Source organism: Cynocephalus volans, chromosome 9, assembly GCF_027409185.1.
Source record: "Cynocephalus volans isolate mCynVol1 chromosome 9, mCynVol1.pri, whole genome shotgun sequence".
Lineage (NCBI taxonomy): Eukaryota > Metazoa > Chordata > Mammalia > Dermoptera > Cynocephalidae > Cynocephalus > Cynocephalus volans.
In genome coordinates, this window is record NC_084468.1 from 130,593,181 (window position 1) to 130,620,782 (window position 27,602).

The 27,602-nt window shown below is 37.4% G+C and overlaps 1 protein-coding gene across 2 annotated transcripts in view; it reads left to right on the top strand.

Annotated features, from left to right (window-relative positions):
- ARHGAP10 (Rho GTPase activating protein 10) overlaps positions 1–27,602 on the top strand; it is a 300,664-nt gene that overhangs the window by 235,677 nt on the left and 37,385 nt on the right. For both annotated transcript variants that reach the window (XM_063107709.1, XM_063107710.1), the window contains exon 19: positions 9,342–9,492. In XM_063107709.1, coding sequence (XP_062963779.1) covers positions 9,342–9,492 — 151 coding nt within the window. The remainder of the gene's footprint in view (positions 1–9,341; positions 9,493–27,602) is intronic.

The following is a 27,602-nucleotide window of genomic DNA, read 5'->3' on the forward strand; positions in this document are numbered from 1 at the left end:
AGAGAAAAACCAAACTATTCACATAAATCTTAGGAGCAGTGATTAAATATGAAGGCTGACAGTATCCCTCCACCCCACACCCCTAGTGCAGCCTTTTATATAGTACCACTATTGACCGCCTTTAAAACGTGGTTTTGCTTTAGGCATTTTATTGTTATTAGAACTAAAATGTGAAAAAAAGAATGTTGCATTATCTCTTAAATATGTAGAGCACGCCTGCCGGCATATGTACTTGGAAAGGGTTTCAGATGATTTTGATAAATACATACACATGCCTTCAAGAGATGTTTTCTTCACTCTGATTAAAATTCAGTGTCCTCTGAGAGATTAGTAGGTCCATGACTTGTTTTTTTGGTAGGGAAGTACTTATTCAGGCTTACACGAATGACTAGGGGTCATAGCTTGTTTTCCAACAGAAAAATACCATTAACCTTGAAAATTTCATGAGATGAGTCCATTTTAAATGTGTTTACTTATATTCAGTTTAAAGTTTCAGAGGTGACATTTTATCAGGGATCACATTAGCCTGGACAGAGAGTCCACTCCTGGGGGATCCCCAGGGCTTTGGGACTGCAGATGGGATGGCAGGCTTCCTGTGTTCTGATCTTCTGTGCTGCTTGCTATTAGGATCAAGTGATTGCTAAGTGGGGCTTGAGGCCCAAAAAGAAGGGTGAAAAAGAGAGAAGGAAAAGAACCTCAAAAGATGTTGTAACCAGAATTGGAGGAGAAAATGGAAGAGAAAAAACAAAGGTATATCATGTATGGAGTCTGCCTTCTAGTTGTCATAGAGTATTTTGTAAATGTTAGTCTAGCCTTTATCACTGAGATGTAAACATTTTGTTTGCATGTGAGCAAAGGGCACATAAAAAAAAAAAAAAATTCTAGCCGGGTACCGGCTTTTTACTCAGTGAAAAGTCTTTGTAGATACTGGGTTATGAAAGTCAAAGTTACAGCTGTGTTTGGGAAAGTGTTTTCTTCTGACTTTGGAAACTGTATGCTACGTTTCCCAAATGTTTGCAGGTGCAAATTGATAAAACTGCACCTGGAGTGTTTTTAAAGGTTTACAAACCAGAAAACAGCATTTCATAATTGGGAATATATGTTCACACCATGGACATGAGTGATGCAGCTTTGGCTTAATCAGGAGAGGTTCACTTTATGTAGATCAGGAGAAAGTCATTTTGTGAACATTTGAAAATTACTTTAATACCATTTGGTTCCCAGCATGTTATCAGAGTTATTATTACTGTAATTTCCTCTGTTGTTAAATCCTGGAAGAAACAGGGCACTGATGTTGCAGCCATAGTTAATGCCACCGAAATACCTGTGGTTTGGAGTAGGTAGTTCTGGGGGTATGTTCCACATTATGAAGTCTGATTGATAAATGCTGTTATTTACTGAAGTCTCTAAGGCAAAAACCGATCAGTTATGTATCATTCTATTTAGTGTGTAGAGTGCAACAGAAATCATTACGGTATACCCTAATGGGTTTTCAGAAAAAAGTCTGAAACTGTCTCCTGAAATTAAACACCCAAATTTAGAAAAGTGGTGAACTAATGGGTATAAAACGGTGCTATTTTATCTACCTAAATGAATCATTGTGTAGTATGTGCACCTATTGAAACAACACACTGTATCCCACAAATATGTACAAGTAAATGTTAAAATATTTTGAATAAAAAACATTTAGAAAGAAAAACAGGAACTCTATCAATTTGATATATTCCAAAAAGTACCCTTTTTTTTCTTTTACTTTTTTTAGTTGTAATCAAAAATCGAAGTTGTTTTTCAAAAAGCTCACGCTAAGGGCCGACCCTGTGGCGCACTCGGGAGAGTGCAGTGCTGGGAGCACCGCGACGCTCCCGCCGCGGGTTCGGATCCTATATAGGAATGGCTGGTGCACTCACTGGCTGAGCGTGGTGTGGGGCGATCCCCTTACCGGTCACGAAAAAGACAAAAAAAAGCTCATGCTAAGTCTGGGCCACAGTCAGGGCCTGAGCCTGTGGGATGAATGACCACTGGAAAGGGAATGTGTCCTTTTCCCTTCTTCTCTCCCTCTTTTCCTGCCTGCCCTTCTCCCTTCTCCTGTGACACAGCAGAAGATAGCAGTAGGACTCCAAACAGGACCCTTAACGTGCTCCAGTGTGTCAGCCTCATAGACCTGTGCCTGCAAGCTCGTGCCAGATAATGCATATGTCAGCACCTTGAGGAATTTCAACTATTGAGCAAAATCTCCCCAGAAGAGGAGGTACACAAGGATACTTTGTTGGAGAGAAAGGGTCAGAGCCAGCCAGATGAGAAATAGCCGTTGGTTGAAGTCCTGGTTTGGGAGTAAGGCCTGAGTCTACCACTAACTAGTGGTGTGAACGTGAGCAAATCTTTAACCACATGGGCCTCAGTTTGCTCAACTGTGAAATGAAGGGGTTGGCCTAACGAGGATACTTTCCAGCTCTGAGGTTCTGAGTTCCAATGGACCAGAGCAAACATGAAGCCTTAGAATATTCCCAGCCTCAAGCATGAACCCAACTGGTACTTCACTGGAAGTCTTTGTTACAAATTAAATTTTCTAGAAAAGACCCATATTTGGTCATGCGGTAGTACTGATTCAAGGACATACAGCTGGAAAAAGTTTTTAGTGCTCTGTGAGTGTTGTTCACGTGGTATCTAAACCAGATCTGAAGTTAAGTCACAGATGGAAGTTCAGGAGACCTTGAAGCCAACTCAGTCACACAACCCAAGGTGATGTGTGTTGTCTAAACATAGTGTAGACTCTGAAGCTGAAAGTAATATTTGACCATTTTATAATTGTTTTTTAGACAGAAGATTAGACATTTTATTTCTGTCCCTCTTTTCTATGTTAAAAGTTTACTCAGGAGAGTATGCATTGATTCCCATCTATCTTCTTTCTGGGTTTAGCTCTGCCTGCTTATGGATACACATAGTTGTGTGAGATGAGACATTGCCAGAGAGGACATAGTATGAGGGAGGCTTCACATGACTGGGTGATATGGGAGGCAGTGGGGCACGGTGACCAAGACATGCACACTGGAGTCAAGAAATCTGGCTCAAATCTTTCTAAGTTAAAGCACTTGGTATAATGTTGGGCATATGAGGGTACTTCATATACTTCATGGGAAGATTTGTATTATCCTTCAATTCTGTTTTTCCATGAACTTTTTGAGTACCCTCATATTGTAAGTACCCAGTAGTTGCAACTGTAATTATTTGAGATGACAGGAGTATACAAGCATATTAATGATCTTCCCAGCACAAGAAAAACCAACAAACATTCTGTAGCAACATCTTTTGATAAAAGAATTACCTCATCTCCCTTAATTTCCTTTACCCATAATATTTATTAATTCAGTTGAATCAAATGCTGCAGGTTTGAGTTGGGTTCTAAAGGAAAAAGTTCAGAGACCATTCTTATCTCCCGTTATCTGGAAAGTATTTCTGACAGAAGTATCACTGTCATTGCCACATGTGAGCCCTGGTAGCAGAGCACGAAGGACTTGGGGACGGCTAGATACATATGGCTGAGTTACGTGGGCATAAACATGCATTTTATTGTGTGTGAGGAATCTGTGGCTCGAAACAGTGGTGCCAGACTTGTGTTTGGGCTGACACTCTGAGGAGACCTGAGTAAGTAAGCACTTCCTTACCCAACACACCTATGCGTGGAGTTTTGTTTTTTGTCATAGTATTGTCTCGTTCGAGTTTTTCTTATGTTGTAAATACATAGGTGCAGTGAAGAAGTTTCTACCCTGAAAAAAAAGTTTTGAATACACTAGATCTCTTGATTCTCAATATTGCTTAAGATGAGTTCATCTATACTAGAGCAAAGGCAGTGTGAGGTATGATGCTGGGAAAGTTAGAGTTGAAAGGTCTTGGAAAGAGACATGGGTGATAAGAATTTGCATGCAGTGGTTCTGGAACTGGAAAAGCAAGGTTATATTTAGAGATGACACACATCTTGGCAATGTAGAGCAAGATAAATTAAATTTTAACTTTGCCAAAAAACAGGTCAAAATTTTAAAGTAAATACTTTTACTATTTCCTCTTTTGCTTGATCTAAAAAGACTATCCTTTTAAATCATTCCTGGCATTTCAGAGAGAACCATAAAAGCATAGCTTTGCAGCTTAAAGAAAAATGACTTTGGAACTGAGGATAGTGCATTGGGAGACGAGGTGAATGCACATGAAAGGTAGTACATTCTTGAAACATCTAGGAGGGCACAGCACAATGACAGTGAGTTTATGTACATATATTCCCCAGTTTTACTCTTTCTAAACAGATACAGGACAATACTAGCTGATGATTTTTTTCCCCTAGGGATTAATTTTTGCTTCATAAACTATAATAATTTGGTAGTGTGGCAGTAGGGGCTTTGGAATCAGAGTTAAGAGCTCAAATGTTCAGGAAAGAAGCAGAACATGCCCAGGGTCCCAGGCAGAAGCTGAGGGCAGCCCCCTCCACCTGGAAGCAGGCAAGAAATAGAGCATACCTGGGGTCCTAGGCAGGAGCCAGGGGTAGCATCCCCTGCCTGGAAGCAGGCTAGTACTACAAAAACACCACTTCCATGTGGGTGGCCCACCATAGCCACTGCCACAGCCACGGCTGCTGCAAAAGTGGCTCAGTGCCACAGCAGTAGCCACAGCCATCATATAGGTAGCCCACCAGACACTTGACTGTATTGGCATAAGAGTCACCAGTGGAGACCAGAAAAAGAAGGGATGTCTCTCTCTTCAAAGCCCACTCCAGAGTAATAGAAGAAACAACTGCTCTACCAGATGACAAGACATCAGCATAGAGGTACTCGGAATACAAACATCCGAGAAAATATGACCCCACTGAAAGAATGCAGCAAATCTCAAATTCCAGACCCTATAGAGCAGGAAGCCCTTGCAGTGACTTAAAAGGAATTCTGAGCAACAATCTTAAGGAAACTCACTGAGATACAAGAAGACTCAGTTAGATGACATAATGAAATGAGAAAAAAAAATCAGGTAAGAGGGATGAAGTTTACAAAGAGGTTAATACCTTAAAAAAGAATATAGCAGAACTCATGGTACTGAAAGAGTCACTCAACGAAATATAAAAAGCAACCATGAGCTTAAGCAGCAGGCCAGAACAAGTAGAAGAAAGAATTTCTGATCTTGAACATAGTGTTTTCAAAATAACCCAGGCAGACAAAAAAAAAAAAAAAAAAAAAAAGAATTAAAAGAAGAAAATCTAGGAGAGCTAGCAGACAACCTGAAGTGCACAAACATTCAATTCATGGGTGATCCAGAAGGAGGAGAAAGGAAAAGGCATGGAAAACCTATTCAATGAAATAATAATGGAAAACTTCCCACATATGGGGAGAGATGTAGACCTTCAGATATAGGAGGCTAAACAATCCCCAAACAGATTCAACCCAAAAAGGTCCTCTCCAAGACACATTACAGTCAAGCAGGCAAAGCTCAAAGATGAAGAGAGAATCTTAAGAGAAACAAGAAAAATTGTCAAGTCACCTATAAGGGAGCCCCTATCAGACTAATAGTAGACTTCTCAACAGAAACTCCATAGGCTAGGAGAAAATGGAATGATATTATTCAAAATACTAAAAGAAAAAAACTGCCAGCTAAGAACACTATACCAGCAAGGCTGTCCTTCAGAAATGAGGGGAAAATAGTATAATTTTCAGACAAAAAAGCACTGTGGGAGTTCACCACCACATGACCAGCCCTGTAAGAAATCCTCAAGGAAGTCCTGCATCTGTAACCCAAAAATGATAATCACGCATCTTACTAGCTATAGTTCTATTCAAACTTTTTTTTTTCATAGCTCAGTCTTGGTAGGTGGTATGTTTCTAGGAACTTATTCATTTCATCTAGATAATCTAATTTGTTGATCAACAATTATTCAAAATATCCTCTTATAACCCTTTTGATTTCTGTAAATTTTGTTGTAATGACCCCTCTTTGTTTCTGATTTTAGTTATTTGAATCTTCTCTCTTTTTTCTCAGTCCATCTAGGTAAAGGTTTGTCAATTTTGTGGATCTCATCAAATTACCAACTTTTGGTTTCATTGATTTTTCTTTTTTTTTTCTTTCCTATTTTCTATTTCTTTTATCTGTTTTCTAATTTTTATTATTTACTTCCTTAACTATATCTAGGCTTAGTTTGCTCTTTATTTTCTAGTTTCTTAAGGTGCAAAAGTGATTGTTGACTTAAAATCTCTCTTTTTAATTAATGTATGCACTTATGTTAAATTTCCCTTTTAGCAAAAAATAAAATAAAAAAGAAAGTTCAAATGCCACCTCTACCATTTTTAAACTGGAGACTTGGGCTGATTATTTAATTTTTGAGCTTTTCACATTTGTAAAGTGCAGGGAACAATAATTATCTCAAAGGTTTTGAATATAAAAATGCTTCTGAGAAAGCCTGCTACCTAGTAGGTGTTTATTAAATGTTAAATTTATTAAATGAAATAAGAAGTAATTTAAATCTAAAATTTCAGTGGTAATGTGGAGAAATAAATAAGAATCTCTGATTCTGGGTTACCTGGGAATTTTGTAAGGTGCTCTGTTTGTTACTTCCCATTAGCCCATTGCTCGATGTCTTTTCCTAGAATACTTTAGAATGACTTTGCTCAGAGCATTGAACTTAGGGGAATACTTAAGACCTCAAGAAATTAGTGCCCTATCAAAGCAGTGGTTGAGCAGAGTAATAAATTCATTTTTATTATTATTTACTGTATGTGATCATATTACAAATACAAGTAGCTGCCATTTGTTACTGTGTGCCAAGTCCTGTACTGAACACTTTATAAACATCTTATGTAATTCTTATAATAACTTAAGATGTAGGTGTTATGGCCCTCATTATACACATGAGAAAATGAGATACACTGTTTTAAGAAGAACATCTAAGCTTCTGTAACTGGTAAAACTTAAAAGCCAGCATAGTGCTGTCTCAAGTTAGCATCTGTGATTTGGTACCTGCACTATTCTGGATGATAGTTTATCTATGAAATGCTAATATAATATAGAGCTTATCGAAGGAGTGGTTGGTATTTAGAATCTTTGAAATATTTTATGCCTAGTTAGGAGTTGGAAAAGTCCAAGGAATTGATTGTATATGTCCACTGCCAATTTTTCTGAAGTAATTTGTCCGGTGTTTTGATTTTGACTTTATTCCATCCAAGGCAAGTGTAGAATACTGTGGAATGACTCTCTCAATCAGTGTTTCTTAGCCTTGGCTACACAAAAGAATTACCTGGGGAGTTTTAAAATGTAAACCAAAGAAAACAAACAATGAAAAAAACCCTCAACCCAGTCCCCATTCCCAGATATTCTGATAGAAACTAAATAGTGCCTAAGTATCCTGGAGATTTGGGCCCAGCCCTGCATTCTGGACTGAGGTGCTGGGAAGGACTCAGATCAGTCTCCTGGGAGCATCAGTGTCACTCTCTCGAGTCTTATTTTGCTTGGTAGTCTGGCTCTGCAGACTGGGGCTGCCTCACTCCTCTACACCCTTCCCCTGCACCCCCACCGCAAAGTGAAGGAGGAGGTGAAGCAGTTTTCAACATTTGTACCATTCCAGGAATGCTGTCATCTATCCAGTGCTAGTTCTTGGGATATTACTTCTCTGTTGCTTCTTTATGCTTTGGATGTACTGGCTCTGTGTATTGTTTCATTTCCTATTCTGGTAATATCCCAAAGGCATTTGCCATATTTGTAAAAATCAAACATAGGTCAGTCAAGGAGCTATTCCAAATGCTGGCCACAGGTGCCATTTTCTTTCAATGAATTTATGTTTCTCATCTTTTCTTCTCTCCTTCACTACTTTTATTCATACTCTTCTCAACCCAACTGGTCTCTCGTTCCTACAACTCCACAACTTTCTTTAATTTGAACAAGGACAGATGGCAATAAATCCAGCTGTGGACAATAGTCTAGGCAGCAGAGGATTTTTAAGGCTGATAAGTAGTTTGCTATTTGCCAGAGTGCCCTATTGAAATGCAGATTCTGTGGAAATGTGGTGTTACCAGGTTACCAGTTGGAGCAATAAATTAAATTTTCACCAGCAAATATTTGTCCACAGTAATTTAAATCAATTTTCTATTCCATTTACACATGAGGGGGCAGTATGGTACTATAAAGCAAATGTTCTGTTAAAATTGCTTATTTTTATTTGTATATAGTAGTTTTTAGGTGAGACCTTTTAGGCTCTGCAATTAGAACTCCAACATCTTTGTTATTAAATGTGATACACATATGTAAGTGACACCCTCACAGGTATCACAGATCATGTGCCTGGTTTTATTTAAGTGTAGAAATAATAATTTTTTTTATAACTGTAGGATATTCATGCAGTTCCTTTTATTGTTTTACATTTATATCTTGTTTAAAGCTAGTTGGCTTTCTTCCTATTTTCTGTTTCTACCTGAGGAATGTCAGTCCTTTGGAAATGCAGTGTCTGTTAGGTTGATGTCTCTAATATATTTTATTTGATGACTTCATTGAAGGCTGAAGGGTCTCCAGTGTTGTTGGAAGGAAGCTTCTGAAGTCAGGTCTTGGCAGCTGTGGGAGGTCTATTATAAATTACACTATATGTTACCCTTCCCTTTGTGGCACAGATTGCTTTTTCTCAAAAGGAAAAAATTGCTAAGCAAGAGGAAGCACATTTTAATTCATGTTATTATTGCTGATATTTGAATGACACTGTAGATAGATCAAGGTGCTAATATTCTGAGTTTCATAAATGAAAGGGAAAATTATTAAGAGAAGTTGGAGGGTATTAAATGAACTGATAAAATCTACAAAACATCTTATGAAAAATGTAAATGGGAATCCAAAAAGGTAATTTCATAAGTACAAGCTATTTTTAAACGTAGAAAAAATATTTGCAGTTGTATGTTTCTGTTTATGTAGTTTGAAAAAAAATTGAGACTAGCATTTTGGCATAAATATAATCCTCTGAAATTTGTTGCGATACTTGTTTTTAATGTTTTATCCTGGCTACATTTTCTGTGGATGAAGAGCCGTGGTACTGTCTACACCCGGTAAAGATCATCACACTTGTTTAGTTTTAGAATGAATTATTTGAAATATAATGATCTGATGTTGCTTTTACTTAATTTTAATGTGAAATTTTATTTTGAAATCTTATGTTAAAAGTAAATAAAAGGCTTATGACCTATTCCCCAAATGTGAAGGAATGGATTTTTGGCCCTAGCCTATCTTGAATGAACTCCAAATCAAATGTTGTTTGATGCTGGTTTACTGTAGCAATACACAGGTTTCTGGTTTCTGTTCAGGGTAAACAACTAATGGCCTTTATGCCTCAATGGCAGATTTTTCGAACTCCGCCTGATACCACATTCCTTGAGCCCACCTGCCTGTCAGCATCGCCCCCAAATGCTCCACCAAGGCAATCAAAGAGACAAGGCCAGAGGACAAAGAGGCCCGTGGCGGTATATAATCTTTGTCTTGAGCTGGAAGATGGTAAGATGTTGCTTATGTTTTTCCGCTTGACAGCCTGTTGTTGAGAGTATGGCATATCGTATGTCCTCATGGTGGGCCACGGTTCTATCCTCTGTGTTTTCATTTCTTTTTCTCTTGATTATAATTTTTAAGATTAACAGGGAGGGAGAAGCTTTCTTGTCAGGAGGAAAATGCAAGTTTCGGTTTTGTGTTTGTCTTTTTTATGCATGGTTCTTTTTTTATTTTTAAAAGACAGCTTAAATTTCTTTTTTGGGAGACTTGTGTGACCTCCTGTGAGGTTATGTAACCCTGAGACACGTGGAAAGGGAACTGAAATTAAAGCAGAAAGCTAGAGAGAGGAATCGATAGAGTCTAATGTTAAATGCATCTAGATTAAAGTCACAGCTCGTCACTGCACTAGGGTTTTTGGCTTCTGCACCTTCCCTGGTTCTCTAACCTTTTCATCAGGCAGGGGTGACACATTGACCTGCCCACCAGGACTGGGCTACCGTGGGACCCTGGCAAATGCCAGTTCTCACGTCCTAGCCAAGCTACCGTGTTCCAGCTAACTGTTGCCACGTGTCCACGTTGCCAGGTTGCCCAGTTTTTAAAGAGAGCCTGCAAATGCGAACTTTCAAAGCTGATCCATATAAAACAAGAGTGTGAAGCATGCCGAGGCCACTAATTGCTGATTGGGAATCAGATGGTTATTGTGGTGGTGAATAAGAAGAGCCTGGTCTCAAACCCTGCGTTTTCAGCATGCATGTCTAAAACTGTGACTGTTGTCATTGGGCTTCCCCGCCCATTGAGACGATTTCTCAAATTTGAAATTAGTTTTTATCTTTCTTCCTCCTTTTTTTAAAAAAAATATCTTTCATTTATTATCCTTTTGAGTTACTGAGGTTATGTTGGTTCGGAAGTGTGAGATAATCATGAAAGGAAAGAAGGGGATAAGCATGCTTATGATGATACGTTCGTCATAAGCAGCTCTACGTTCCAGTGGCCAGGTAGTTCATGTACAAAGATCCATGCGGGGAGGTGACAGCTGTCTTCAACTCATCCAACTCAGAGGTATCTGCAGGAAGACTCACAGTGCCTCCTGCAATAACACTGGAGGGCAGAAACATTCTAGTATTCCTTTAAATTGCTTAAGACATATGTATATATGATATAAGTATTAGTTTTGCAATCAAGTCCTTATTTTCCAGAGGAAAGACACAAATCATTAAAATCAACTTACAATTTCAGAACTTGCGTTTAGACAGTAGTTTGAACTTCTGATCCTAGTTAACTTTTATTCTCTCTTTTTCTCACTTTCGCTCTTAACAGAGTTGCTAATAAGGAGTAAAACTGACTGGTTTGAATTGCACCTTCTCTTTACATCTCACTTGTCCTCTGATAGAAGTGTTAATAAATCGTGAAATAAGCAAATGTTGGAAAGTAGGAGGGGAGAAAGAAATCAAGAAGATATAGAATAATACTTAAATTGGCTCATTGTCCATTAAGAAAAATGGAATTGACTATATTTCACACAGGGGATGACCAAAAAGGGACATTTTGCCTTAGAATCACATCTACTTTTCCTAGGAATGGAATCATAATATCCAATTAAATTTATGGAATGAACGAATCTTTTGATTGTTGAATACCATAGGGTATTCAGCCTATCTTCTATGGGAAAACTCAAGATTGTATATAGTCATAGCTTTCCTAATTTTTAGGTGATATGATAATTCTTAAAGATTTTTTGAATTTAAGGGAAAGAAGAAGAGTCTCAAATACTCCTTTAGTCTGTTTTTATGTTCATTATGTATATGATGTTTTATTCTACATTTTGTATTTTATGAAGTATTTTATAACTTTACATTAATCCTTCTTAAATGTAGCCTTGGTTTTTTTGGAAGTTGTCAGAACCAAGAAAGCTCATGAGTTTGGTCATGGAGTGATTGTATTTTAACTTAGAGTTCATAAGATAAGATAAAGCAATTAAAAGCTATCATACCTACCCCACACTCCACCAGTTACTTGTGGCTAAACATTGTGAAATTCAAGTTGTGTGAAAAAGTTGCTTCAGTGAGAGCAAAGAAGGATTTGTATTTTGTCATAGGTTTTCATATTTTATGTATTCTAAAGAATCGGGAAATAAGACAGGTGGTGAGTATGCTTTTTGAAAGGAAGCAGGTAGGGAAAGGATACTAAAAAGCTATTCATATTATTGAACGTCACTTGGCATATTGAAAACTCTACCCCCTCAAAAAAGATATATTCTTGTTGCTAGGATTTAATTTTTTTTTCTTAGTAGCCTGAATCATCTAATTGTTCACACTATTTGAAGGTTTCAAAAAGTTTTATCTTTTTTTAGGTATTTTTTGTTGTTGTTGATAGTAGTAAAGTCACTTGCCATGTTTACCTAGTTTGGTTAAAATATGCATTATAATTTGGTTGATTATTTTTCCAAATTTTCTAGTTTGGTAGAAAATTTAATTGCAAATAGGTTGTCCCCCACTTATACTATTTATACCATTGTAGTATAAGTTACATTTGACTTACTAAAATCCAGGATAAATAGCTTTTGCTTAAAAGTTAGACTGTGTGCCAAGATTAGAGGGACTGGATTGGATGACTGGAGATTTTCTTCAGCCCTGTGATTTGGTCACAAATTTGGTATTTGAGTGAAGTGGTCTGTGGTATGTTATTTTTTTCTTCTGCACTGAGTAGAGTATGAGACTATGTGATGTACCAACAGCCAATCTTGGAAAACACTCAGAACTGATTTCATTCAACATCAGGCAGATCAAAAAGTCATTAGGAAAGAGTCAGCAAGCCTGTTAGCAGGGGCCACAGTAGGACAGGCAGGAAGTAGAGATCCCGCCAGCATGAACCAGGAGAGAGATCCTCCGCTGTTAGACGTGACTTCTGTTATGTTTTATTCAGCCCAACCCTAGTTGAGAGATGACCAATTTAACTAAAGAAACTTAGTGTCTTCACTTCGATGAAGACTTTAATTGGCATTGGCACACTTAGCCACACTGTGTGTGCTCATTATTTTTCTTTGTCATATATGATTAAATGATATTAAACTTATTATTTGCAGAAGACTTAAAAATTCTAGTTATTGTTAATAATATTGATGGTTAATATCAACTGAAATGGATATAGTATCTAGCTGGGTTTCTTAAATTAGAACAGCTATTAAATCTTCACTGAGATTCTTTTATTATTTTGTAGAAGCCATATTGTTCACTTTCATATAGCATTTAATAATCTCATGAACTTCAAAGCTGAGTAGATTTGGCTAAGTCGGTGGTGAAATAGCAAAATATGAGGTAGGCTGCTAAGTGCTAAAAAGATTAAGAATCAAAGGTTTGCTTTCATTTCATTCTCTAGTTATCCTTTTGTGTTTTCATTTCCTTACAAGTAAAGTAACTCTAAAAAAGCTAAGCGTATGTTGTATGTTTGTTTTCTCTTGTGCACCCCAAATATATATCCTCACTACCTCTTATATGAAGAGGGCCTGTTGTGTTTGTTGTAATTCCTCCCAATACAAGGGATGTTTATGAAGCTATGAGAGGAAAGTGATCACTGTTTTTTTTTTTTTTCTTTTTCCATTCAAGGCAGATTTTAGGTGAAAGTTTGGGAAGTGGGGGCGAAGAGCATTACCACCTGAATTTTGACTAAGTTCTCTCTTCTTTTATGCTAGCTTTAATTTTAAACAGGACTAGGCATTTATGGGACTAGTTTTTACTTGTATCTTTTTGTGTAATGAGGTATTCTGTGCCTATCTTATTTTGTACACGATATAGCAGTTTACTTAGTCAACTTTAAAAATATGATTTATAGCAAGTTGAAAACAAAGTTATCTTGCAAGCCAATTGGCAGGATTTAATATTATTTTAGTGTTGGTCTTACTTGGGTTTTGTTGGGTTGGCACTTTAACATTTGGATCACAAATGTGTTAACTGCAGCACATTTTGTCGAGCATGTGTTATTGTAGTCCTACAGCATGGTAGATACCATGATGACGATACGGAGCCTTATAAGCAAAGAGTGAAAATAGTACTGTTGAGACGGAGATGGATAAGCAACGAAGCATTATCATTTCCTTCTGTCCTAAGAAGGAACATATCCTAATACGGATCAGTCTCCCAAATCAGAGTAGGACAAAATACTAGATGTCCTTTCAGCCTGAATAATATCAAATTAGAACTTGGAATAGTAACCAAATGTTTAAATGTCATATGTCAATGAGAGTGATACTGATGATATAAATTAGCCATCTTAGGTAGGTTGAAAGAATCTGTTTCAATTTTGAGACATGAGCAAGAGAATAGAAAACTAGAAAGCAGGCCACTGTAAGATCTTTTTAAATGTAGATTTTTTAATCCTAAAATATGGAATGTTTTTAGCTATTTGGAGTTTTTCTGCCTCTATCATTTATTAGTGATTTTTATGGTACTGGATACTAAAATCTAAATTATGCCACATATCTATTGAAGAGCTGTTATAAGTTCTTGATGCCACACACAGTTTCTGCTTTCAGGGAGTTACTTTTCTGTCCTCATTCTGTTTGCCACTATACAGTAGAATATGAAACAACATGGCAGTTCCAGTGCCCAGCTGTGGGCTGTGAGAGCCCTGAGGAAGGAGACCTTAGGGTTCTGGATGTAGGAAAGGTTTTATGGTTCCTCGAGCTGAGCCATTTTGGCAGTTGGGTGGGGAAGGGTTTCGGGTGAGGGGACTAGTGTGAATGAAGGCATGGCAGCAACAGAGAGACAAAGCAAGGGGTGAGGAGGAGGCCAGCCTGATGAGAAAGAGGGCAGGGTTGACACTGGAATTAGTGATAGGTGGGCCTGATGAGATTCGTCCAGACCTGAGAAAGACAGCCTAAGGAATGAGTAAATGGTTAGAAGCCTGGGCTGAGGGATTGTGTTGTGACTCATGGACAAATTGCTTACACATTCTAAATCTATTTTATTAACTACAAAATCAGGGTAGTAATAGTAGCTGCCATTGAGGGTGGTGGAGAAGGTTAAGGTGGTTAACATGTTTCAGTACAATGTCTGGCACACAGTAAGTCCTCACATGCTAGCTGCTGCTACTCAATATTCTTCTTAAAGCCAGTAAAATGTACTTACTACTTAAAATGATCAGAGGAACCATTGAATATTTTTCAGCAAGGAGGAAGAGTTGTACCATTTTGAAAGCAATATTTAAGGAAACTTAATTTGACTTAATCTGTCTATAGGAATCAGGAAGGCCAAGGTAAAAGGCTAGTTAAATAATTTAGGCTTAGGTTGATGGCTTGAACTAGCACTGGGAAGGGAAAATAAAATGGATATCTGGGAGAGATGTCGAACTAAATTAGTGGAACTTTTTAATAGACTAGATGTGGGAGATGAAAGCAGATAATGAAAATGGATAATATCAGCTACATTTGAGGCTTATAAAATGATAGATTTAGGTAAATCTATCATTGTGTTTCTGTCCTTGTTTTTGCCATCAGTTTTTTTTTTTTTTTGATTTGCAGTATAAAAATAGACCATCATTCCATCAAAAGGAGGGCAGCATCTTATATTGTTACTGTGTTCAATACATATTCTTATATGTAACTGCCTTGGAAAATAGGTTTAGTAAAAATAGTGTGAAGTGTGTCAGTATAGTGTATATGAAAAGTCAGTGGAAAGAGAAATATTAAGTAATTATTAAAATGTTATGTCTTGGCCCACCCAAGTGGCTGCTGACCGAGTAGCTACCCAGCTGAGTGTGGTGGACCCATGCTGCATCCTGGGCCTGATCCCGTTGCAGGCCCACTCACACCTGAGCACCAGAGCAGCCCGCCTGCCCACTGGGTAGCCACTCAGGTGAGCATACTGGACCCACACTGCACACTGGGTCTGACCCAGCTGTAGGCCTGCCCAGACTGAGCACTGGAGAGGCCCACCCACTTACTGACCGGGAGCCAAGGCAGCCCACTACACACTCAACTGCATTGATACAAGAAGAGTCACCAGCACAACCTACAAATAGAGGAGGAAGTCTTTCCTCTCATAGCCCATTCCAGAGTGATAGAAGAAACAATGTCCTACCGGATGACCAAACATCAGTGCGAAAATACTAGAACTACAAATAAACAAGAAGATATGCCACCACCAAAGGAATGTGGTAATTCTCAAGTATCAAACCCCATAGAGCAAGAAGCCCTTGAGATGTCTGAAAAGGACTTCTGAACACTGATCTTAAGAAAACTCCAAAAAATAAGAATCAATTAGAGAACACATGAAACAAAAAAAAAATATTCAGGATATGAAGGAAGAAATTTACAGGAGACTAATAACTTAAAAAAGAATGTAACAGAACTCCTAAAAATGAAAGATTCTCTCAATGAAATTTAAAAAAAGAACAGAAATCTTGAGCAACAGGCTAGAGCAAGCAGAAGAATTTCAGAACTCAAAGATGATCTTTTTGAAATAACCCAGGCAGACAAGAAAAAGGAAAAAAGAATTAAACAAAATGAAGAAAATTGAAGAGAATTAGCAGACAATCTCAAGTGTACAAACATCCAAATTATGGGTATTCCAGAAGGCGAGGAAAAAGGAAAAGGCATTGAAAACTTATTCAAGAAAGTAATAACAGAAAACTTCCAAGGTATAGGGAGGGATGCTGACCTTCAGATCCAAGAAGCCCAAAGACCCCCAAGCAGATTCAATCCAAAAAGGTCCTCTCTAAGACATGTTATATAGTCAAATTGCCAAAATTCAAAGAATTCTAAAAGCAGCAAGAGAAAAGCTCAAGTCACTTATAAGGGAGCCCCTATCAGACTAATAGCACACTTCTCAACTGAAACCTTACAGGGCAGAAGAAAATGGAATGATATATTCAAAATACTAACAAAAAAGTGGTCAGCCAAGAATCCAATACCCAGCATGGTTATCCTTCAGAAATGAGAGAGAAATAGCGTATTTCCCTGAAAAAATTATGTGAGTTCACTACCACATGACCAGCCCTGCAAGAAATACTCAAAAGTGTCCTGCATCCAGAATCTGAAAAACGATAATCAGTATGACGGATTCACAAGCAAGAGCGAAACCAAAATGCAAACAAGAGAAAGAAGCTAAATCATGTCACCTAAAAAAAAATCCAACAAACATTGAAGATGAAAAACAAAAGGGAAAGCCAGGAACAAAAAATATTCAAAACATCTAAACAAAAAGCAATATGACAGGAGTAAAGCAAGACTTATCAATAACAACCCCAAATGTAAATTGATTAAATCTCCCATTCAAAAGACATGGACTGATTGGATTAAAAAGCTAGACCCAAATGTATTCTGTCTTCAAGAGACCCACCTTACCTATAAAGACAAACACAGGCTAAACGTGAAGGGTTGGAAAAAGATATTCCATGCAAATGGAAACCAAAAACAGACAGTGGGTAGCTATTCTTATGTTGGATGAAATAGACTTGAAACTAAAAACCGTAAAAAGAGTCAAAGAAGGCCATTATATAATGATAAAAGGATCTACCCAGTTAGAAGACATAACAATCATAAATATATATGCACCCAACACTGGAGCACATAGGTATGTAAAGCAAACACTCTTAGATCTAACAAAAGAGATAGACCCAAATACGATAACAGTGAGTGACCTGAACACCCCTGTCTCAGAATTAGATCATTCAGGCAACAAATCAACAAAGAAACACAGGATTTAAACTACACCTTAGACCAATTAGAGCTGGCAGACATCTAAAGAAAATTTCAGCCAAAAACTAGAGAATATATATTCTTTTCATCAGCCTATGGAACATTCTCCAGGATAGACTACATGTTAGGTCACTAATCAAGACTTAGCGAATTAAAAAAAAATTGAAATCATTCCAGATATCTTTTCAGACCACGATGGATTAAAACTGGAAATCAATAACAAGCAAAATTCTAAAAACTACTTAAATGCATGAAAAGTGAATAATAGACTCCTGAACGACCTATGGGTCCAAGAAGAAATTAAACATTAAATCAAAAAATTACATGAAACTAGTGAAAATAAAGATATATCAAAACCTGTGGGTCTGCAAAAGCAGTACTAAGAGGGAAGTTTATTACAATAAACACTTACATATTCTTTCCATTAAATGAATGGAAAGACTTCAAATAAATGACCTAACACTATACCTCAAAGAACTAGAAAAACAGCAACAATCCAATCCCAAAAGTAGTAGATGGAAAGAAATAAATAAGATCAGGACAGAACTAAATGAAATAGAGACACAAAAAACAATACAAAAGGTCAGTGAAACAAAAAGTTTTCTGAGAAGATAAGTAAAATAGACAAACCATTAGCTAGGTTAACAAAAAAAAGAGAGAAGACCCAAATGACAAAGATCAGAAATGTAAAGGGAGACAACCGATGCCACAGAAATATGAAGAATCATTAAGAGATTATTATAAACACCTATACCAACAAATATGAAAACCTGGAGGAAATGGATAAACTTCTGGACACATACAAACTACCAAGACTGAACCAAGAAGAAGCAGAGAACCTGAACAGACCAGTAACAAACAAAGAGATTGAAGCAGTAATCAGAAATCTTCCAACAAAGAAAAGCCCAGAACTGGATGGCTTTACAGCTGAATTCTATCAAACCTTTAATGAAGAATTAATACGACTTCTCTTCAAACTTTTACAAAAAATTGAAACAGAAACTGTTCTCCCAAACTCATTCTGAGTCCAGCATCACTCCGATACCAAAACCAGATAAAGATATAACAACAACAAAAAAGAAAACTACAGACTAATATCCTTGATGAACAAAGATGCAAAAATCCTCAATAAAATACTAGCAGTCAGATTGCAGCAACACATCAAAAAAATTACACACCATGATCAAGTGGGAATCATCCCAGCAAAGCAAGGTTGGTTCAACATATGCAGGTCAATAAATGTGGTACACCAAACAATGTGGTACAACAAAACCAAGGACAAAAACCATACGATTATCTCAATTGATGCAGAAAAGGCATTTGACAAAATTCAACATCCCTTCATGATAAAAACTCTCAGCAAATTAGGTATAGAAAGAAATTATCTCAATATAATAAAAGCCATTTAAGACAAACTGATCGTTGATATCATCCTAAATGGGGAAAAGCAGAAAGCTTTTCCCTTAAGAACGGGGACAAGACAATAATGCCCACTCTCACCACTCCTATTTAAAATAGTATTGGAAGTACTAGCCATAGCAATCAGGCAAGAGAGAGAAATAAAGGGCATCCAGGTTGGAGAGGATGAAGTTAAACTGTTCTTGTTTGCAGACTACATGATCTTATATATAGAAAACCTGTAGACTCTACCAAAAAACTCTTACAGCTGATTAACAATTTCAGTAATTTTGTAGGATACAAAACACCCCCAAATCAGTAGGATTTATATACTCCAGTAACAAACGAGCAGTAAATGAAATCAAGAAAGCAAGCCCTTTTACAGTAGTCACCAAAAAATAAAATACCTAGGTATCAATATAATGAAGGGGGTGAAAGATCTCTAGAATGAGAACTACAAAACAGTACAAACACTACTGAAAGAAATTAAAGAGGACACAAAAAGGTGGAAAGACATACCATGCTCTTGGATAGAAAGAATTAACATCATGAAAATGTTTATTCTGCCCGGAGCAATCTGCAGATTCAATGCAATGCCCATCAAAATAACAATGACATTCGTCACAGAAATAGAAAAAGTAATCCTAACATCCATATGGAACAACAAAAGACTCCAAATAGCCAAAGCAATCCTGAGCAAAAAAAAAAAAAAAAAAGCCAGAGGCGTAACGCTACCCAACTTCAAATTATATTACGAAGCTATTGTAACCAGAACAGCATGTTACTAGCATAAAAACAGACACTTGGGTCAATGGGACAGAATAGAAAACCCAGGAATCAACCCACATACTTACAGCCAACTGATCTTTGACAAAAGCAGCAAGAACATACATTGTGGAAAAGACCACCTCTTCAATAAATGGTGCTGGGAAGATTGGACATCCATATGCAGAAGAATAAAACTGGACCTGTACCTTTCACCATATACCAAAATCAACTCAAAATGGATTAAAGACCTAAGTATAAGACCTGAAACCATAAAATTACTAAAGGAAAACATAGGGGAAACCAGGAAGTAGGACTGAGCAAAGACTTTATGAATAAGACCCCAAAAGCACAAGCAATAAAAGAAAAAATAAATAAATGGGATTATATCAAACTAAAAAGCTTCTGTACGGCAAAGGAAACAATCAACAGAGTGGAAAGACAACCCATGGAATGGGTGAAAATATTTGCAAACTACATCTGACAAGGGATTAATATCCAGAGTGTACAAAGAACTCAACTATACAGTAAAAAAACAAATAATCCAATTAAAAAATGGGTAAAGGAGATGAATGGACATTTTTCAAAGGAAGACATACAAATGGCCAACAGGTACATGAAAAAATGCTCAGCATCACTAGTCATCAGAGAAATGCAAATCAAAACCACATTGAGATAACATCTCACCCCAGTTAAGACTGGCCTTTATTAAAAAGACGGAATAACAAATGCTGATGAGGATGTGGGGAAAGGGAAATTCTTCTACACTGTTGGTGGGACTGTAAATTAGCAGAGCCATTATGGAAAGCAATATGGAGGTTCCTCAATGGACTACAGATAGAACCGCCATATGATGCAGCAATCCCATCACTGGATATGTATCCAAAGGAATGGAAGTCATCGTGTCGAAGGGATATCTGCACTCCTGTGTTCATTGCAGCTCTATTTACAATAGCCAAAATATGGGACCAACCTAAGTGTCCTTTGACAGATGACTGGATAAGGGAAATGTGGTATACAAAGTGAAATACTACTCAGCCATAAAAAAACAAAAACAAAAACAGAATTCTGCCATTTGCTGCAACATGGATGAGTCTGGAGAAAATTATGTTAAGTGAAATAAGCCAGACAAAGAAAGAGAAAGATCACATTTTCTCACTTATAACTGGCTCCTAGAAAGAAAGGAAAGGAGGGCAGGAGAAAGGTAGGAATGACAGAAAGAAAGAGAGAAAAGAGCACAACGATTCGTTGAACCTGCAGCAGGAGAGAACAAACCTAAGGATACTGGAGATGGGGAGGGAGGGAGGAGGTTTGGGAAGTGATAGGTTGGGGAAGAGCATAAAGAAATATAACGATTTGAAAGAATGCATATGCTAATAATAATACAAATTTTAAAAAAGTTATGTCTTAGAGAAAGAATAATCTCATAACCATGAACAAGTTCAAGCTCATTTTTATCCTACTTCACCTTGCAGACATAAATCCACATTCATCCATAGGCTCATCGTAAAGGATGGCAGGCCATCTAAGAGACCCTTATTTCAGTAGATGTCAGGGACGGATAGCTGATATTCATGGCAGCTCTCTGTTCTCTAATCTCACTTCCCAAAAGAGCATCTTTAGAAATCCCCCTCTTGAAAGCATGATTTCTTAAGTCAACTGTCACTACACTGTCCTGCTCAAAACGTTAGCAGGACACTTAAAACATTGTGTGAGAAGAACCCCATTGTTGGCATGGATTGTCAGTGACATTCAACAGCTATTGGTGTTTCCTTGTAGACATATCTGATCAGTCTGACAGAATTATAATCAACCCAGATAACTGGGCACAAGCAGATCTTTGTCTTAAGCTTAGCAGTCTTCTCTCCATTCTTACCTTTTTTTTTTTTTTTTTGCATGACATCTCATGGGTGGATTCTGCATACTAACTTCGTGAAGGTGGAGGTCTTTTGCCATCTTTTCAGAGCAATGTTATGATTCCTTGACATGGAATGACTGTGTTGTGATGTTAAATCCAAGACCAGGCTTGAATCTGTGACAGAATATGTAGACGGATTATTTCTCAACTCCCTTTTACAGTGATGAGATCAATGGGTTGGAGAAGGCAGCCAGGAATCTCAGGGCTGCCACTGAGTTGTGGTGTGCCCATAAATCACACGCCACGCCTCCTTGCATTGGCGTCTCCCAGAAGCCTCCCTTTGAGCTCAGCCCCCCTAATGCTAGTGACAAAGCAAAAGGCACCTTCTCTTATTACTTCCTATATAATCTTAACTGTGCTGCTGTGTGGGATGAACATTTCCGCCTTTCTCTGGAGGGGGAAAAAGGCTTATTTAATGCCTTTTTAAAAAAATTACATAGATGCTTCTGTGGTGAAAATAAGTTCATGGCAGGTAACTAGAATTTATAGAAGAGAGAAAAATTCTTTAAAGCTGTCTCCCCATGGAGTGGGCTTTTTATTCACTTCTAATAGCTTTTATTTTAATTTCTAGTTCTGAATTCAAGCAGCTGTCACTCTCATTATAGCCCTCTTTGAAACTTTTACAGCGTAGGAGGTAGCCGGGCTGTCTAAGAAACATCTTTTCAAACCAATGAAAGTATTGTTTATCCTGAATGAAATAGAATTTTTAAGGCTGTCAGGAGTGACTGATTTGAAACGTTTTCTTTGGTATCCCAGAAGATGAGCAGAAATCTGGAAGAAGTTGCTATCTCAGTGTGACCAATTCCAAATGACTTCTACGACTCAGAAAACTATTATGGACCCTAATACAAATTAACCACAATGTAAGGGTGTTCTCTACAATTAGTAGAACAAACACATGGCCAGTTCTTTTTTACTTAATGAGTCCTCACCAGCTATTGAGGAAAAAGAAACAATACAAGATTGAGACAACTGTAGAGAATACTCCTGCTTGGATTTATCATTGGTTGTCTCTAGTTGGCTTTTGTTAGTTCTGGGTAGGGTCTTTGCAGGCTGGTTCCTTCTGAAGGCTCATTCTGCTTCCCATGGCATTCTGTGTGCTTGTATTTAAGAGTACAGTGTTGCCTTTGGATGGAAAAAGAAATCTTCAAGCCTATTAAAATGAATTCTTGGCTGGCATTTTGGATCTACTCATACTGCCTAACATTGGCAGCATGATTTTTTGAGCTTGAAATGTGCTTGTGGTCATGATTGTAGTTTCTCTTTGGGTCAGAACAGAAATAGTGATTATTTAAGTCTCTGACTGTATTATCTTGGTTATTTTAAAAGTATATCCTCACCCTTTTTTCTTTAAATTTTTGATAGTTAATGCAAGAACGTGATACAAAATTCATAGTGTAATAATAATGAACAGATGCTTATTACCGTATTATATGCCAAATACTGTTCTTAGCAATATTTATTAAACTTGGGTAATCCTCAGAACAATCCTATAGGTAGTGTTATTATCCCATTTTAGAGTTCAAAAAACTGAGTCACAGAAGAGGGTCAGTGACTTACTCAGATGTCAGCAGCTGGTCACTGACAAAGCCAGACTTGAACCTGGATTCTTTACCACTGATTCCAGAATCTGGGTTCTTTCCCACTCAAGTGCTAAACCCAAGTGCTGCAGTGAACAGTCTTCTCTTCCCTGGAGTTAACGAACTTTGTCAGTTTTCTTGTGAGTCCTTTCAGAGATATTTTACACTTGATCTTAGCCAAAAGGCCGAGAAGCGATCAGAGATATTTTATGCATTTCACACAACATGTTGATTGATTTATTTTTTTTTATTTTAAGAATGATTCTTAGTTTTTCCAATTAAAAAAAAAAAGGTTTTATTGTAAGGGAATCAGAGCTGTGGTCTTGATACAGGAGGTGAAGGAGAAGGAAGAGCCAGAGATGACTGTGGTTTTCAACCTGGAACACAATGCACTGTAACAAACATGGGCCCTCTAGGAGAAAAGGGGCTGCTCACGTTTATGGGAGGGTGGGAGGGAAAAGACCCATTGTAGTTGATGATATTTAGTTCTTCAGAAGTATTTTATCATGATTTATGACACTTCTCGTCTAAATGAACAAATACCTGGTCTTGGGTTGGTTGTAGTGAGAATATGTCAGGTACTGATTCTTTAACAGGTTGTTAGAAATTCAAGAAGTGAACACAGTCCTGAATTTGATACTGCCTGAATATATCAGATTTTGCTGTTACTTGCCCCTCCACCACTTTCTTTTCTTTAAAAAAAATTAAACAGGTAATATATTCTCAGGTTTGAAAAATCAAGAAGAATAAAAAGACACAAAGTAGACAGACTCCATTCCATCCCAGTGATTCAGTTCCTGCATTAGCAAACCAGATCTGTAACCACTGATAGTAATAGGCTGAGCCATATAAACTTGCTGTCTTTTAGATCCAGAATTATCTCATATCATTAACTTCAAATGTTCTTTTTTTTTTTTCATTTCGTAGGTCAAAAATAGTAAACCATTGAGAATTTCATGTAGTTCAGCCTGTAGTTTTGAAATCCTTTCAGAGGTGAGATCCAAAAGGTCCAAACTAGATTAATAATCACTGTTATTGGTAAGCTCATGCCATGTAAAACTGCTATTAGTGTGATTGAATATTAGCAGTTTCATATGGTTCAACCTATAGGTTTTTATTTATCCTTTTAAAATTCTTTATGTGTATATATAAGCAAATATGAATATAGATCCATCTTTACTATCTGCGAACCCACGAGCAAGTTCTGTACTATTTTTGTTTAAAATTTAAAAATTTACCATTTATTGTTTGTTGCTTTTTATGGCAATATAAAGAGAGCTCCCTACCCCCCTTTTTTAACTGGTGCATACTGTGGTTCTCTATGCCTTCTATTATGTGGATGTACTCAAAAAGGGATGTTGTGTTCTACAGCCTAGCCAAATGCAATCAGACGGTGCAGATCCCTTCCTAACCACACACAGGCTTCTAGCTTTCCAATGATAATAAAAATGTTTCCATAGAAATAATATACGTGGTATGCTTTTGAATGATAAAAGCAAGTGATAAAACAAAATTTTCAAAATAATCTCACTTTTAAAGGAAAAACTATGTAAATAAGTTTGGAAAAATAATTATGACAGTGGCTGTCCTTTGGGGATGATTTTCTTTATACATATCTATGTACAGAGAAATGATCTATAGTGTGTTACTTGTTATATACACATATAAATACACATATATGAACATACAACATACATGTATTTATATCTATTTAATTTACAAAAGTTTCAGCTTAATTTCTGAAGCAGCCTGTGCTTTGTCCTTTGTGTGCTGGGTATACATTCAAGATTTTGAAGTAGAAGGAATGACAAGCAGAGCCCTAGAAAGAAAGGATATGAAGTCCTAGCATGAGTTGACCTAGAGAAACTTCACTGGCACCACATTGAGAATGGTTAGCTCTTATTGCTTGGGTGTTTTCCTGTTAGATTTAATATATCTTTCCCCTTTTACTTAGGCTGCTCTCTCATGGGCACGTTGGCCTATCATTCTTGGGATCACTATTACTGGAAATACTTAGACAGTAAAGAATTGTACTGAATGGTAGACTTGTTTGTGGTTACGTGTGGAGTTAAACTAACCTGGATTTAAATCCCTATCCTCCTCTTGATGTCTTTTATGATCTCAGCAATTCCCTCTCTAAGCCTCACAAGTTTGAGCAATAAAACTTTAATGCGATTTTTGCCAAGAAATGGATGCAAACCACTCAATGTATAGTTAATACCCAAGAATTTTAGCATATATTTTCTTGAGAGACTGATGTATGAAGTAGGAGGGCTTTAAATATACTTTTGTATTTGGTATGCTTTCAAAGAGAATATAATTTACTTTCTTATATTTGGTTATTTTTATCCAGCATAATGCCTAGGCTTATTGGTTGCTAGCATCTTAATATAGCAATTAATAATAATTAGATATTCTTTTCACCTAAAGAATTCTAGGAGAGGAGGCCAGGTGTAAATAGCAAGGAGTTTAACAGCCCTCATTGTCTTAGCTGGACTGGACTTGTGTTCTGAGCATAGTGCTATAAATTTCCTGAGCTGTCCAAGTGGCAACCTTCCTTAGAAGTGTATGGAAGACAGTATGATTCAGTATCTGATTACTTTCTGGTTTCTAAGGATAATAGTACATAGTTGTTATTTTTGTTTGTTTGTTTACGTAGGCAGAAATCTCAGTCTCTAAATTATGTCCCAGACTGTGATTATGATATAAAAATGCTCTTTGCTTTATAGAGTAAAGCAATTTGCTTTGACTTCCACTGACATTGCAACTGAACTGATCTTACTTGCTTTATAATTGAATTGCTGCAGACTTCAATTGACCTTTGCAAATAGTAGAGGTGGTTTGTGCAGTTGTAGCCTAATGCCCGTTAGCTGCTGCTATAATGGGGTCTGTATTTTTTGTCATGTGATTGATTATAACACAGGTGATTTCCTCATCAGCTTTTCCTAGCATACACTTTGGGCATATTTTAGCTGTCCAGTAGCTTTTTGGGCTAAGCATTATGTTCAGTTTTATAGATCTCTGGGCAATAGAAAATAAAATCTACTTCATAAGTTTATAGTAATTTCATTACATCTTTTCATGCCTTAATGTGACATTTTATTTGTAATTCAGGAGTTACCTTATTTCTTATTCAGTTATTTGGGGGATGCAGATTCATATGTAGTTTTGTTTTTGTGTTTTTGAGATTGGGGTGTGGGAGGCTATTTCCTTGAGAATCACATTTCTTTTTCCTACACATGATTTCAGATAAAGAAATTGTGTTACCCAAGTGAATTATTCTTACCTAGCTAATGACTGTCATTGACTGTATGTTATCTAGCTTCACTATGGTTCCCGTTTTGGTATGTCTTGTTTCACGAAGGCAAAATGAAGTGAGAGGCACGGCCCCCTACCCAGGATGGCATTTCCTGAATTTGCAGTGTAACTGAGAAGCTGAGTAAGTGGGACTTCAGGAATCTTTCCTTCCACTTGGCAATTATGACCTGTGTCCCAGTGCACCTCCCCCTGCTGAGAAACACAATTAGCTTTCTTCCCTTAATGGGCAGTTGACAGGGTTAATATCTTAATCCCCGCCCCCCTTTTCCCTAACGTAAGACCTATGGACGATTTTCTGATCAGAGAATCTAGACTGTTTTCGAAGAGTGATTGCTTAATACCTACTCCTCTATGGACAGCGAGGAAGAATATCCTTTGAGTGGTAGAGTTGGATTTGCATTTTTAAGGGAAGATACCTATACATTCACAATTTAAAAAGTTCAATTCTGAAATCAAAATTTGAGTTCCCTAATCTATCTTTATTGTTCTAATTTGTTTAATAAACTGTGTGCATGTGTATGTACTTTTGCAGTTAAGGAAAACTAATGTGTAATATGATGTAATTCTCTGGCCTAAGTTTTGAGGAGGATGAAAATAACTATCTCTTCTGAAAAATCTGAAAAATATCTCAACCTTAATTTTTGTGTTGCTTTGGACTGTTTTCTTTCTTTCTCTGACTCTTACCTGTTTGATGCCACTGTTGATAGTGCTTCATAGAGAAAGTTATCTCACTCAATTTTTTGGCTGTTTTAGTTCAAGATGACTAGCATATGGAAAGATGTGAGGGGAGTATCTGATTTTCTTTGGTTGGTTAGGTGTGAATTAGGCCTTGGATCTGACATGACTTTTCTTGGCCGTGCTGCTCACGGACTGCTCTACAGCTTCCAGTTAGAGAGGGTCGAAGAACTCCATGACGTTCTGGCCCAGCCAAGCATCTGGGCAAGTTGTGAAGAAACAAGCCTGTTGCTTTTGTTCACCAACCAAGGAATGGGCTCCTTCGAAGAAACCAGTCTCAGATAATCCAGCTAGGCAAAGTAGGTGGTTGTTCTGTGTTATTTGGGCATGACATTCTCTTGTTTTCCTCAGTTTTGCAGTAAGTTTGGATATCTGGCTGCCCTAGTTTCTGAAAGTCAATAATTATAGGCGTGCCCGTGCTAAGGACAACGTGCAAAAACAAAACATGGGACAAAACCATGCTCCTCCCTTTGGAGTAGTAGCGAGTGGCAGGCTGTTCTGGAAGCCGTGCTCTTTTGCTCAGAGTTGGAAGTCTTCAGTGTTTCACTGTCCACAGCAATTTCATCCAGCAATTTGAAAGCAAGCAGATGGTAAGACTGGTAGGAGGGACAAGGCCATGGACAACTACAGCATTCTTGGATATCCTTGTTAAAAGCGGAATTCCGTACGAGGTGGGTCATTGTTCTGATCCAGTCTAACAGTTCTATGAAGT